Source organism: Neophocaena asiaeorientalis, unplaced genomic scaffold, assembly GCF_003031525.2.
Source record: "Neophocaena asiaeorientalis asiaeorientalis breed wild unplaced genomic scaffold, Neophocaena_asiaeorientalis_V1.1 scaffold191, whole genome shotgun sequence".
Classification (NCBI taxonomy): Eukaryota; Metazoa; Chordata; class Mammalia; order Artiodactyla; family Phocoenidae; genus Neophocaena; species Neophocaena asiaeorientalis.
In genome coordinates, this window is record NW_020175105.1 from 2,504,494 (window position 1) to 2,520,090 (window position 15,597).

The window sequence follows — 15,597 nt, forward strand, 5'->3', positions numbered from 1 at the left end:
AAAATAAAGTCAGCCCCTGTGTCAATCAGGGAAATCTGCTTACACAACAGTGTCCGTACCAACATTGGCCTCAAGGTGTCACTCAAGCCAGAGCCTCTTACTAACTGTGATCTCAGGCTGGTACCACCTTCACGGGAGGAGAAGGATAGAGGGGAAGCATCACGTGTTGTCTCCAGGGACTGAACTGCATTTGGGCAGGTTTAGGGAACAGCTAACTGCATTCTGCCACTGGTTTCGATTAGGAGCAACGTTTGAGACCTGGGAGTATTTAACGGCAACTGAAAAGGAAATCCAGGAGAATACGATTCACACGTGGCTTCTGAGAAGTTCTTTTAGAGCAGAAGCTCCAGTATTCTCACCTTTCCCCTTTTTACGTATCTCATGGAAGCTCACGGGAGACAAGGGGTAACGAGCATACTCACGACCGGGGGAAAGAGGTATAACTACAATCCATGTATTGTATTTCCCGCCCACTCCCGTTCTGGTTTGGACAAAATTGGAGAGGCCTGCAAACGCCCATCCCCATCGCTCTGTGCTACGACGCATGCGCGGAGAGCCAGCGGCGCCGCGTCTGAGACGCTGGGTGGCCTCACCTCTCTTGTTGTCCCAGGCGTAGAGCTCCTTTATCCCCAGCTCGTTCAGGGACTTGGAGAGCTCCAGCTCCTCACCGGCCACGTTGTCCCTGAGGAGCACCACGTGCTCCGGGCTGACGTCGCACTTGGCGCAGATGACTGGGAGGATGCTCTGCAGGGGAACCTCGGGGCTCACGCGCACCACCGCCTTCTGTGTGCGCAGGTAGTTCACCACCAGGCGCACCGTCTTCTGGAAAACACGGCAGGCAGAATTCCGTGAGCGCATCTTTGCACAGCTGTGTTTATACTAGAATGGAGCAGGGCATGATTTTGTGTGGACCGGGTCTTTCTTCCAAAATTCAGTGGGTCGTGGGGGAAAGGGCACACTGAATAGGAATAGCAAATGCCTGGAAGAATGAATTTACCTTCCAATCTCCTTTGTTACTGCTACCAACATGGGGAAATGGACAGCAGGGAGGGTCTCAATTTGGAATCTAATATACACACTGTCTTTCAAGGATTCTAAACAGACCTGAATGCAAGGCACTAATACGTTTTTTAAAGGGAAGTGGTTTGGAATTCTTGTGTACAATCCAATTTAAAGGAAAAAAAAAAAACCCTCAGAAAACAAGCCATCAACTTTTTGTTTAAGAAGACAAAATACCCACATAAATATATTAATATCTAGTATCATATATTTATATGAATATTGACACATATACACTACACACATATGTATTTTAAGCTAGAAAAATATAACATACACTAGACATACAAATAAAATAGGCATATAATAGTAGACATCATAATCAGAAAAAAAAATCAAGTTGACTAAAGCTGATTATACATGTCTACAGATAAAGTGACCCATCAAAAATGTAATAGGCTGAAGTTTCATGCAGTCAACTTCTGTTTGGTCTTTACTGATCACCGACATTGTTCTAAGATCCTGGGGAGTGGACACAGTAAATGTGTACTGAATTAAAAAAAACGGACTGAGATTTATCTCACCCCTTTCCAGTCTGAGTGCCAGGGTTTGATGAATTTTAGGAGGAAAAATGGAATCATGGATCTTTTCCATGCTTCTTAAGCTGGAGTCATATATAAACTTGGGCTCACCTGCCCCTGGGATTTGCAGCTGGGGTTCAAGACGGCAAGAAAAGCCACAGAATATAAATATAAAAAGGGTTTATTTCCTTAAACAGTGATTTTAATTGAAGAATCAGGGAAAACTCAAAGTATAGATACCACCAATTAAAAGTTATTAACCACCCAAACCTAGAGGACATGACCTGTTGGCCAAATTACCATGTTTAAAAATAGGGAAATTTAGGGCTTCCCTGGTGGCGCAGTGGTTGGGAGTCTGCCTGCCGATGCAGGGGACGCGGGTTCGTGCCCCGGTCCGGGAGGATCCCGCAAGCCGCGGAGCAGCTGGGCCCGTAAGCCATGGCCGCTGGGCCTGCGCGTCTGGAGCCGGTGCTCCGCAACGGGGAAAAAAAAAAAATAGGGAAATTTAGTAGGTATTACAATAATCTAAAAGAATGAAATAGCATTGCTTTCAACTGGAGAGGAAAGATCCACAGCAAAGCCTTATTAAAAAGTACAATAGGGCTTCCCTGGTGGCACAGGGGTTGAGAGTCCGCCTGCCGATGCAGGGGACACGGGTTCATGCCCTGCTCCGGGAAGATCCCACATGCCGCAGACTGGCTAGGCCCGTGAGCCATGGCCACTGAGCCTGCACGTCTGGAGCCTGTGCTCCGCAACGGGAGAGGCCACAACAGTGAGAGGCCTGTGTACCGCAAAAAAAAAAAAAAAAATTACAATAAGCAGCTGGAGTTACCTTTAATCAATACTCAAAAGCCTGGAATCTATGCATAAAATATTATCCAAATTGCAATGAGTATTTCTGACATTAGTATTTCAAAAGGGAACCCCTTTCTGTTTCTTCTCTCTAGGAAGCTGTTTCCATCGTCTACATATTCCAACCTCTGCCGTGGACAAGAAGGCCTCCAGAACTCAGCTAGAACCTTTAGGACTAGGCCAAGAGGGTAGACATTGGCTACCTGTGGTTATTTCAATGAAAATTAAAAAATGAAAAGTTGTTTTTCGATCATACTAGCTGCATTTCGCATGCTCAGCAGCTACATGTCATCAGTGGCTGCCACCTTGCCGAGGGCAGAATTATAGACCATTTCCATCTTTGCAGAAAGCTCTGGTGGATAGTTCTGCTCTAGACTGGCTCCTCTTCTCTGGTATGGAAAGGAGAAATGCTACACAACAAACATTATTCAATGCGTGAACTTTGGTCTCCTAAAGTAAACTCAGTTTAGGGTCTAACTTAGCCCACCACGCAAGTGGAAACCTCAACCACAGCGTGCGTTACTTATACAGCAGGGGCTCCGCCGGCCTCTCCTCAGCAGCTCCAGCACCCTGGGTCACAGGGAACTGCATATGGCCTTATATGACAAAGGGTCCCTCGTGCTACTGACCTCAGGCACCTTAGCGGGGCCAGCCTTAACCTTCGCTTCAGGAACTTTTTCTTTCAGAAATACGGTATGCGCATTCAGGGTCCCAACCAAAGTATTTGGCTTAAAATTCAAAGGCTGTTGAGTTTCTGAAGACCGGATCTCCAAGGCATGGTTGGACGGGTTCAGGTGGTTCTGAAGGCAAAGTTCAACCAGTAGGTCCATCATGGCGTGGCTGAAAGAGAGAAACAAATCACGGTCATGGGGAATGTTTGCACTCTCCCTTCTGCTAGCTGACTGGGTTACGACAAATGAACCAGTGGGTAAATAAGCAAATTGGCCGCCAGTAGGAAGAAAGAAAACAGCTTCTCGTTAATTCCTCAAGCATGACTGCACAGTGATATCTTAACACTTTCAATACTAATAAACAACACTACTGAAAGCACCATCAGAAGCAGAATAGCTGGGAAAATAGTTACATTTCTAGTTAAACCCACGGATATGTTGACCTGAATCCTGTAAGGTCAGCACAAATGATATTAACATATGGGCATAAGGCATTAAATTTTCAGTTATTCACAAATATAGTGTATATTAAACACTGAAATTTTAAGTTGAAGACAATAGCTTTCTTTTTACCTAAAAAGTATGGTTTTTAAAGACCAAAAATGAAGAAAATTACCTTATTTGAATTTTTATAATTTCCAAATTTTAAAATTTTTAATAATTTTTATAATGTCTCCCATCACAGATCATTATTTACTAAGGGAGCCAAATAACAACTCAGCTTGTCCCAAAGAATGAAATAATCTCATTTCCATCATTTATATTCCACCTGGCAGAATGTTTGTATATTTCAAGCTGACCTCTCTTTTCCTACACATTTCCTGAGCAGTGCGGCATAAACACCTCTTGAAAGCGTAGGTCCTCTCCTGTGATCTATTTCTTTTTTTTTTTTTTTTTTTTTTTTAACATCGGCAGGCGGACTCTCAACCACTGCGCCACCAGGGAAGCCCTGATCTATTTCTTAATCAGGAACTGGCACGGCAATAATTTCAGATCATAGTGATGCTTTCCAGGTGTCTGGCGCTCTGGGGTGTGTAGACCTGGGACTCATGGTGCACCTGTAAAGGCACAGGTGCCAGCTTCTGCCCACCATTCGGTCATCACTCACCTTGAGGGCTGTGAGCTGCGGGGGCCCTGACACTGAACTGTGAAACCACAGGCAAAGCTGCCAAGTACCCTATTTCCCATTCACTCGTTAAAAATATCAATAATATTCTAGTGGATACAGAACATTTCCCAGCCATCTCCATGACAATACTTCCTCCCACCCGATATTCAGGAAGTAATTAGGTAACAGCCTATGTCTTAACCAGGGGACCCTGGAATCACCTGGGAACCCCCCTGGCTCCCGGGGACTCTGAAAGGACACGCGGTGGGGACAGGGCAGCGCTAACCCTCACGTGAGCCACGCTGGCGGGCGCGCTGGCTGACGCTGTCAGCTCTGATTCCCTAGGCTCCGGGATAAAAATCATCTTTCTCTCAACGACAAGCATAATGCGTCAGAACAGGCAGCAACATCAGCAAAGACTCCCAGACACGAAACTCCATGTAAGATCCTCAGCACAGAAAACAGACTTCTAACGATGCTAAAATAACGACCTATTACTTGTTACCACGAACTACGTTTCCTCCATGGCCCAGAGCCATTCTGTGCAGGTCACACTGTTCCCACTTACCCTCACCAAGCCTGGGGGGTGGGGACCACTATCCCCCAGTTCCCATGAGGGGGTGGAGCTGGGGTTGGGACCCTGGTCCCATACGATGTTGACTCTCACTTCCCCTCTCTTATCTCCACCCAGTCTACTGCCACCAAGTAAACCAAAGAGGATAAATTCTCCAACAAAGATTTGAATTAATCTTAGAATGTAAGCCACGAAGGACACCAAAGCTACTGATGTAACCTTCCGTTCTTCTAATTCAATAATTGGTAACATGTTTTTTTGTTGTTGTTGTTTTTTGCGGTATGTGGACCTCTCACTGTCATGGCCCCTCCCGCTGCGGAGCACAGGCTCCGGACGCGCAGGCTCAGCAGCCATGGCTCATGGGCCCAGCCGCTCCGCGGCACGTGGGATCTTCCCAGACCGGGGCACGAACCTGTGTCCCCTGCATCGGCAGGCGGACTCTCAACCACTGCGCCACCAGGGAAGCCCTTGGTAACATGTTTGAAACATCACATTTGACCTTCTGCAAGGGAGCAGGCCAGCTCTGGGGCTGGAGGGGTTTTCCTGCATCACAGAGAATAAACTCTCCTTGCCATTAACAGAAGCTGGGACTTATTCTCGCGTGGACTCGCCGAGGAGTGATGTAGTACTTGGTTCCCGTCTGGATAAAGAACTGGGTGCCCAAACCTCTACCCTGTGTATCGAGTGGATCTCCTCCACAACTGGCCGATCGGCACCCACCCTGCTGCCCTCACTCTTCTGTGACCCTAACATAGGACTCGGCTCTGCCCAGCGAAAGCTCTTTAATGATGAAGCCGCAGTGACGTTTTCAACACTTGAGAGTGGAAGCGTTTCTGAACAAAATGTTTGGTGGAAGTAGGGAAGGGAAGGGATTCCCAAGCAGAAAATTCTATGATGCTGGAGGCCTATTTCCTCAAATTTACCATTTGGGGAAGAGGGAAGCACAAACAAAACAAAACCACTGTAAAACCATGATAATAAAACTCAACACCATACCCGTCATGGTATGTGCGTAAATTGTTCAAAGGGCACAGAGGCCATTACCGCTTCAGCCAAGGGGACAGCATCTCTTCCCGGGGCTGGAACCCAAGCCAGGACAGAGGGTTTCTGCAGAAGAGCAAGGAGGTTTAGGACATGAAGGGAACTCAGGCTTTGAGAGCTGTCTGTTCTGCAGGCCTCTCTCTGTGGCTACAGAGAGTGACAGACACCGTATCCTAATGCAGACTGACCTGGGCCACATCTAAGAAGCTGGATACACAGCACAAGGCCTAATGTGAGGACCTGGGTCCAGAAGCATGAGCTCGTCTCGCGTTTCCTGCAGGGCCTCCCACTCGAGTGATTCCTCCCCGGGCCCATTTAAAGCATGATCTGAGGAACTACTTTCCAGCACAAGCGTTTCTGGACGGTGTCCTCAGAAAATGGAGTGAAAGTTGGCCGGCTTCTCTGCCACTTCCGTCGCACTATGGAAGTGGCTATCGGCTGGCATTTTAAGTCACCAAACTCCAAAACAGCCAGCCAGTTCTGTCTTTGATGTTACTGGAAAAAGTCACCCGGAAGGAAGAGGAAACCACAGCACCATGGCAGCACCCAATGGCAGCCATGGAGGAACCGAGCTGCTGTCTGGTCCCCGGAGGTCTGGATTCACCGGACCTCAGCCTGCAGAGGATAAGAATTTCTAGCCAGGCATCCCTGCACGCCCTCCACAGGGCCTCAGCAGGTCCCGGGGCCACACAGGAGAGGACTTTCTGGAGACTGAAGGTGGCTGCCTGGTTATCCCTGCACACTCTCATTACCTCCTGAGCCGGACTCCCCAGGTGACTCCCACCTGCCCACAGGGGGACCAGCACCGCCTCTGATCTGCTGGCCCTTTGATGAGGGCTTGGGCATCTTTCCCCCGGAAGCTGGTTTAATGAAGGGACTCCAGAGGCATCCTAGGGCCACCCTCACCACTGCTCAGACCTGCCTCTCTGCCCCGGTTTCCTCCTCGGTGAGGGCAAAAGGATTGTCCAACCACCAGTGAGTCTTAAGTCACCCCTAAGTCACTGAGCACAGCGCCAGGCACATGGTGAGTGAGAAGTGTTTGCTGAATAAACGAGTGAATTGGATCCTGTCTTTGCTGTTTTCGGTTGTGTGTGGTGAGACGTTTTCCCTGGCTCAGGGCAGAGCGTCTCTGCTGGGACATGGCTGGACTCCATCCGGCTCTCAGCAGGTAGCAAGATATACTCGTTTAAAGCAGTACCCTCAGGGGATTGCCCCATAAAGTTTCTGCAGTCTTACAAAGAAGAACACTAGGCAATCAGACACTCTCAGAGGGTCAAGAAAGACTCAGGTGAATTAAAGAAACTGACTACACCATCATCGCTAAGGACCCCAAGCACGCCCTCTGGTCTCAGTGGTCCCCCTGTATGAATAATGCTATGGACAAAATCATCTCCCCCCACATTCACATTGATCCCCCAACTCCCAGTGTGACCATATCTGGACATGGGGCCTCTAAGGACGCAATTAGGGTTAAATGAGGTCATAAGGGTGGGCGCTAATCTGGTCGGGTTTGTGTCCTCAGAAGAAGGGACACAGAGAGCTCGCTCTCCCTGTAACCCCACAAAGAGGAGGTCATGTGAGCACAGAACAGGACAGTGGCCGCCTAGGACCAGGAAGAGGTCTCAGCATGAAATCACCTGCCGTCACCTTGACCTTGGGCTTCCAGCCTCCAGATTGTGGGGAGTAAATGTCTGTGTTCAGGCTGCCCCATCTGTGGCATTTGTAAGACCGCCTGAACTAAGACAAAGACAGACACCATTATCAGGGTCTCTGCCTCCCTCTCTGTAACCCCAAGTTCAAGGGAAGAGTAAAAGGTAGTAACAAAGAGGACTGGTTACCCCAAACCACAGTAACAGGGGTGGTGGGTGGGTAATGACACTGATCTTTGGGGTTTCTCTCCATTGCTCCTCAAATATCCTTTTCGTTCCAACTTTTTTTTTTTTTTTTCTGCAGTACGCGGGCCTCTCACTGCTGTGGCCTCTCCCGTTGCGGAGCACAGGCTCCGGACGCGCAGGCTCAGCGGCCATGGCTCACAGGACCAGCCGCTCCATGGCATGTGGGATCTTCCCAGACCAGGGCACGAACCCGTGTCCCCTGCATCGGCAGGTGGGCTCTCAACCACTGCGCCACCAGGGAAGCCCTCGTTCCAACTTTTTAATCTCTGTTCCCCGAATGACCACTGCGCCACCAGGGAAGCCCTCGTTCCAACTTTTTAATCTCTGTTCCCCGAATGAATCTTAAGTGCTCCCAATGTAAGGATGAAATTTATTTTTCGGCATTTGTTTGTTTGTTTTTTTGGCGCAAAAAAGTCTTTTATACAGTATCTAAGCTTCTTTTGCTCACTCATTCACCCATTCACTTAGACATTAGGTCCTACTGTGTGCCCAGCTGTGGGGATTCAAAGAAAATAAAATATAGCTCTAATTCTCATTTGGTCTATCAGAAAGATTTCACATTTTTAAGGGTGATTAAAAGAACATGCAGGGCTTCCCTGGTGGCGCAGCGATTGAGAGTCCGCCTGCCGAAACTTCGGTATTATTTCTGCAGTACTTGACATCAATAGCACAAAGAAAACAGATGGGAATAATTTCAAATTTTATCCTTCACTTTGGATATTTATCGAATACGTTATAATGATACTTCAAACTTAAAGAGAAAGATAACTTGGGTTTAAATCTAAACAAAACACTATTCTTACAGCAGAAAAAGGGATTTCCCTCCTCTATTAAGTTATTTTTAAGTTATTAAACTTATTTTTAAATTTAGAAAGTGAGTAAAATTTTTCTAGTTCTTTCTTTAAAAAATATTACTTTACGGGCTTCCCTGGTGGCGCAGTGGTTGAGAGTCTGCCTGCCGATGCAGGGGACGCGGGTTCGTGCCCTGGTCCAGGAGGATCCCACATGCCGCAGAGCGGCTGAGCCTGCGCGTCCGGAGCCTGCGCGTCCGGAACCTGTGCTCCGCAACGGGAGAGGCCACAACAGTGAGGGGCCCGAGTACCGCAAAAAAAAAAAAAAAAAATATTACTTTACAAATATGTGGAGTTTTCCAAAAAATGGTTTGCATGAGTCGATGGTTTCAATAAGAAGAACCTGGTCTTCTTTCAGGTGTGGTTCTTTTTGAAATCCTGGCAGAACGCTGGACAGGTCAAGGGACAGCCCATGCCAATCCTGCACTCCCTAAATGCAGAGGGCACGTGGGGACCAGGCTGTTTGGGAACCACGTGGGAGTCAGAGAGGCCAAGTCCCATTTCCGTCCGGCTGGGCTGATGGATGGACCTCTTCCTTCTCCAAGGGAGGGCGCTTCCATCTAAATCACAAAGCTTGCCTTGGGCAGGCTGCTGGGGATCACTGAGATGCTTACACTAACCTACAACTCCCTCTTGCTGCCATCATGCCGGCGAGACCCTGGGCTCACTCTCGGGGATCCCGAGCTCACCCGGGTACGCTGACGTCTGGCAGAGCCACGGCATGCACGGCAGCAGGGGTTCTCAGAGTCTAACATGTGTTCCGAAAGTTCAAGCGTGTTAAAGCCCAGATCGCTGGTCCCACCCCAGGGTTTCTGATTCACTAGGTCTGGGCAGGAAATTTGCATTTCTCAGAAGTTCCCCAGTGATGCAGCGGCTCTTGGTCTGGGGCCACACTGAAAAACTACTGCATCCTCGGTACTCATGAAATGAGCATCGAGTACCTAGCAATGACTGGATTAAAAGGTGCCACAGTGTCAAGTGTACAAATCACGTTAAGGTCGCTACTTCCAGATATAACGTTAAAACAATCTGCGTGCACTGTCAAATCATAGACTGGTTGAATGGGCCTAGTTTCTTGTGCGGGATCGAGGCCAGCAGGTGGCCCGAGCCCTGGGTAAGGCAGACTCTGGTGTTACAGAGTCAGAGCAAGTCCAGTCTGGCAGCTTCACCTGGCAACACAGAAGCGGGACATGGCAAGATGCTAGCAGGGCCTGCCCAGAGTGGGTCTATCGCCCAGAGGCTGGGCTCTGGGTTTGAGGCCAGGGTCACTGGCAAAAATCCAGTCTTATGGCCGCTTAGGTCCTGAGCCCATCAACGAGGCACGGGGGAACAGGCCGCAGCAAAATGACCAGGGGTGCCTGCGTCTCAGGCACACATCAGAAGCCCGGTCATCGGGACGACGGCACCAAATTAGAGAGTTGGTCACGTCCTCACAAAACCTAAATGTCACCGGGGCCAGGCAGCTGCCCCAGCCTGCAGGGGGTCTGAGTATGTGACCAGAGGGAGAGAGGGAGCTATGCCGATTGGAGGGACATGCCTTCTCCAAAGGCGTTCAACTTGTAAAACTGTTTAAAACACATTGCTAGTTGGAACACCTTGACCTGGAGAGAGGGATTTCAGAGGCTGGAGCTTGACAGTTATCCTCGCTGCATGGGATGTCGCGAGCGGCTGTCTGGACAGGTGTGGACGGGCCATCTCAAAAAGCGGTGCCTTCTGGTTAGGTTCTGACCACAGAAACTTGTGTTTTTGTTAACTCCAACCTCAGCATCTTTGACCTCTATCTTGGAGGTCATCTGACTTGAGAATCTAGAGCCTCCTGTATCCAGGTCATACGGGAGCAGGTTTTTCTGTGTGCTTCTCACTTGGCAGGTAAGTCAACCAGCCCCCTGGGGGACCTGGAACACAGCCTGGATATCTTTAAAGTCCCCTGTCAGTGCTTATTTTTAAAACGCACGTGAAATTTGCATGCTATCTTTAATGCAGAACTATTGTTCACTATGTGTAAGTTAAATGGACGTTCAGATGCACCAGCTTTCTCCTGACTTGCCTAGCGCTGGGGTGGAACCTTGCATCCCCAGAGGCACGTGCAGTCTTGTTAGCGGCAAGTGGAGCCGTAGGATGGCTTCCAGGATACCCGCTGGGACCCGGCCAGCCCTCGTGTCCAGGCCACGCATCTCCCCTTCTCAATCCGGGTCCCAGCAGCAGTACACTTCCGCCTTCTCGCACAAACTGGTCCTTTTGCAAATGCTATTTATTTCCTTCTATTTGCTGGGATGTCCTCCTCCCAGTGTCTCATGAAAGCTAAGTGTTCAATATGTATTTTGCTCAATGAAGAAATGATCGTTTTCATTTTTTTAGTCTATCGGGATCCCACAGAAGGAGACTGCCACTCGGGAGGATGGGTTTAGCACCAAATCCAAAACCATAACAGCACCTCTTCACAGGATAAGCAAGGAGTTGATAATCTATGGTCTGCCCCTTAACCAGGCTATTTCCTCACAGGAAAGATTCTTATAAAGAAACTTAGTAACTAGAGGCTGCTGATGAAAATTAAGGGATTTTTAAGGCAGTGAAAATACCCTGCATGATACTATAATGGTGGATACATGTCATGATACATCTGTCCAGACCCAGAGAATGTAAAACACCGTGACTGAACCCTGATGTAAGCCATGGACTTTGGGTGATGATGATGTGTCAGTGTAGGTTCATCAATTAGAACAGAGGTACCACTCTGGCGGGGGATGTGGATAATGGGGCAGGTTGGGTGTATATAGGGGCAGGGGGTATATGGGAAATATTGCTGCTTTCCTCTCAATTTTGCTGTGAACTTAAAACTGCTCTGAAAAATAAAGTCTTTTAAAAAACAGTATCCTTTAAGTGAAAATGTAAATCGAGTTAAACCAAGCCTATTATTTGGAGAATGGTCCTCTTCTGGCAGCATCCCCAGCATCAAAACCGCCCTTTCCGGCTTCACCCGCTTCACACACTGGTGCTGGAGAAGAACCAGCTTCCTTCAGGCCCTGGAGCCACGAGCTCACAGGGAGCAGGGCTCAGGCCATGGGGCCTTGCTGAAGCTGCAGGCCAACCACACACCTGCTTTCTCTGTAGGGAGCGTGGCCAGCACCTTGATGGGCAGGTGATGGAGGACAGACCAGGGTTGGGCTCGCTCACCCCTCCCCTCCCCTTCATCTCGGAACAGGTGAACTCTCTCCAGAAGGGATTCGGAGGACAATACCTGTGCCATGGGAGTCCTGTGCTGTTTTACAAGGCCGGGAACCTGCAAATCCATGCACGGTTGTAAACTTGGCTATTATAAATGGGGTCTGACAGTCCACAGAGGCAGGACTGAACATTGAGAGAGATTTCCTCTATCCTGCGAGGGAAACGCTTGCCTTCTCCTGTCCTGGGCCCCTCGGGCTTGCATGCCAACTGGACGTGAGTTAATTTACCACATCAGAATGACACGGACCCAAATCTCGATTGCTCGACGCCATTTATGAAGCTCCCTTTTGGCAAAGGGCATTTTCTCTTCAAAGACCTTCTCTTTACTTGTCCCCCAGTTAGAGTGATGGGACCAGCGGCCTCCTGGCAGTGGCCCTGAGCAGTGCTGGTAGCACCCTTCCTAAAAGGGCACCGGAGCTTTTTCCTTAAGAAAGTTCCAGAACACCCGTTCCCATGTCTCATCTAAGAACATACTGAGACTTTTACTTACGTTTCTAAATCCAAAGGAAACTTTAAAAAAAGAGAGAAAGAAAAATCACTGTCGTATGCAGAATGGAATCACCAGACTCCAAGTACTAATGTGTTTTCCTTGTGAGAATCTTTCATGTTTGGAAAGGTAGTTAAGGTGCTGACTGTAAATTATAAACGACTTACTTATCCAGCGGAAAGGTGGACATGTTCTCTGATAAAATGGAAGAGAGAAACCACACTGATAAACGATTAGTAGATCTGGTTTCAGCAAGGGTCAGGAAGGTGACTTGGGCCCACTCTTGTATTATTAAAGAGCAGGACACATAAAACCAATTCCCAAAGCAAGAAGCTGCAGCGTCAGCAAGTTGCAAGCCGCTGAGGGAGCCCACAGGTTGCTGCAGGAAACCCTTGGGGAAGGGATGAGTATTGACCTCTTAGAAAAGAGAAGAGTATTTTAATACTTAATCTCTACAGCTGAACCTATTCTCACAGCCGCATTGCAACATGGCACAGTGATAACTTCTACTCTGAAAGGAAAAGAAAATTAAAATTGGAAGAATGTGTTCAGTTTGAAAACATCTTTCGAAATAATATTTTTAATTTACAAGTGGGCATTCTCTCTCTCCTCATGCACTTGTAAGATCGGACCTGTGTATTATTTAAGACATGACCCATGAGTCCATTTTCTTAAAAGATATGTAACTAGACAAAGAAGCCACGGTTTCACAGGTGTATACTTAGCCACAAACTCAAGCTGTACACGTGAAATATGGACAGTTTTTATATGTTAATCACACTTCACTAAAGTGTTTTTTTTATAAATGTAACTAGAAATTGGGCCAAAAATATAAGAATGCTGAGTCAACTGTAATAGAGTCACTGATAAAATGACACTCGTCTATTAAAGTAGTTTGTAAACCTATGTTAATATGGCCTGCTTCTCAAGTTAAAGCTAAGTGGGAAAAGCGTATTTAGAACAAAGAGCCCTCTGTAAAACAAGAAACACAGACACTTTAGAAACCTGAACATCTCTTGCGTGAACCCTGCCCACAGGAGCTACTGCCTTCTGTGGGTGCTAGGCCACAGGGATCAAGGTAAGTCCTAACTTTGGGGTCCAGAGCCTTCTGCTGGTGGGGTGGTGGCCACAAGGAGAAGCCCCACAGAGGAGCACACCCTGGTGCACCCTGCTGGCAACACTCTGGAAAGCTGCTTGGCACCCCTTTTAGAGTTGAAGACGTTGTATCCTAGGTACATATCAATGCCTGGAGAAACATTCCTTAACTTTTTGTACACATAGCCCATAAAATAATTTTAAAAACTCATGTAGCCCTTTGCCAGTTAATTGTCACCTGGAATTTTCCTTATAAAATTTAATAGTTGCAAAGGATGTAATATCAGGTAGAATCAGAATCCTAAGATTTTAACATAAAACTGTTGTACCACTATTTTCAACGTACCCACAAGAATAAAAACACCCAGAGTGATGTGATTTCCACCATTATCCATTTTTAAAAGACTCGGGCAAACGGAATTTTAAGATTTAAATATTTCATATCATTTCTTACCTTCCTTGGCTTCCTAGAAATACGACTCCCATTCACTCTTGCCTCAGAATTATACAAAACTATTTTTATGCTTGAGTGTTTTTATAATTGATCACTCTATCATATTCTGCACGATAAAATGTCTAAACATGTAAATGGAATTGTTTTCTGTGATGCTGTTAAAACTTTTTATTATGGATTGAGTTATAACCGTAGTGCGGAATTGCTCAAACAGTATAATTACGATCTATTTTGATTAAGTATCAAACATCAAGTTAGAAATTCTACCGGTAATAACACCCTTCATACTCTTAGTGGAGTATTACCAATGCTTCCGTCCTGCCTCTTACGGCTGGGAAGGGACGGGAAGAAGAACCAGCATGTGAGCTCGGCCACAGGTACCTTCGCAGGCAGATCAGCTCCAAATGAGGGTGCGGGTGGGAATCGAGGGTCTGGAAATTGATTCCCATCAGTGTCAACTCCACGGGTCGGATTTTATTCCTTAATCTAAACCTGCATTGTTTCCATTCGGAAGATGGATAACTGACGGTACTCATACTTCCGAGAGTCAGTCCGTAAGTGGACCCGAGGATGGTCACTCGGGGGGCTGCCCCCGGGCTGTGCAACTTCAGGGCCAAGGATGCCGGCCCCACCTGTGGTGGTGGTCACCTACTCGGAGGTGCTTATGGGTCTGAGAGCCCCCTTCCTTCTGAGCCCACCTCTAACAGGAGTGAGCTGCAGTCCTAAGGATGAGGGTGCGCGTGGTGGTCCAGCTGGCACGCAGCCGGGCCGCCTGCGACACTGCAGGTTGTCTCTAGGTCCAGATTTACACCCCGAGGCTCTGGTCCAGCCCAACGCGGGAGGATGCGCCCACTCCTCAGGTCTCGGTGGCTCTGCAAACTGGACGACAGAACTCTCCTCGCCGCACCCAGGCCCTTACCTCCCGTTGACCACACTCTTCTTCTCCAGCCCGCTAGGCAGCACCACGGTCATGGCCACCACCCTGCCGTCCAGCGTCTCCTTCCTGCTGAGCAGGTTCTGCGGGGGGCTGGGGGACGCATCGCGGGAAGGTCTCTGTCCTCTGTGCACGTTGGGGGTGGTGGGCCCCCCGGGAGGGGGCGGAGCACGAGCCTTCATCTTCCTCCTTGAAAGGTGAGAACAGGAAGGACTGAATGAGGTGGCAGCTTCCAACCCAAAGTTAGCAAATCACTTGTCGATGGCCAGCAGCTCCTAAGGACCTTTCCTCCTAATTGTCCAGTCTTATAAGTGCTTAAGGCCTTCTGAGTTGCACAAACTTTTAAAAATCAATATATTACAACAAGGACCTACTGCATAGCCCTGGAAACTATATTCAGTATCTTGTAATAACCTAAAATGGAAAAGAATCTGAAAAAGAATATATATATATACAGAATATATATATACATATATATATACATATACACACATATACGTGTATGTGTGTGTATAATTGAATCACTTTGCTGTACACCTGAAACATTGTAAATCAACTCTACTTCAATTAAAAAAATCAATATATTAGCACTCTTCAACATAGAGAAAATGGACAACTAAGAAAAGTAGAGGATGCATCATTTTTTTTTAATTGAAGTAGAGTTGATTTACAATGTTGTGTTAATTTCTGCTGTACAGCAAAGTGATTCAGTGATATGCATATATACATTCCTTTTTTATATTCTTTCCGTTATGGTTTATCACAGGATATTGAATATCGTTCCCTGTGCTATGCAGTAGGACCTTGCTGTTGATCTATTCTTATATATA

General features: G+C 47.5%; 1 protein-coding gene across 2 annotated transcripts in view; it reads right to left on the minus strand.

Annotated features, from left to right (window-relative positions):
• The window catches only part of COBL (cordon-bleu WH2 repeat protein), a 171,603-nt gene extending 156,701 nt beyond the window's left edge, over positions 1-14,902 (minus strand). Inside the window, exons 1-3 of one of the 2 annotated variants that reach the window (XM_024764376.1) lie at positions 14,753-14,902; positions 3,062-3,272; positions 594-819 (exon numbers count right to left, since the gene is read on the minus strand). In XM_024764376.1, coding sequence (XP_024620144.1) covers positions 594-819; positions 3,062-3,272; positions 14,753-14,805 — 490 coding nt within the window. In that variant the 5' untranslated portion in view covers positions 14,806-14,902. Of the gene's footprint in view, positions 1-593; positions 823-3,061; positions 3,273-14,752 lie in introns of both variants that reach the window. The other variant, XM_024764377.1, reaches the window with a different exon arrangement.
• Positions 14,903-15,597: the final 695 nt, after the last annotated feature.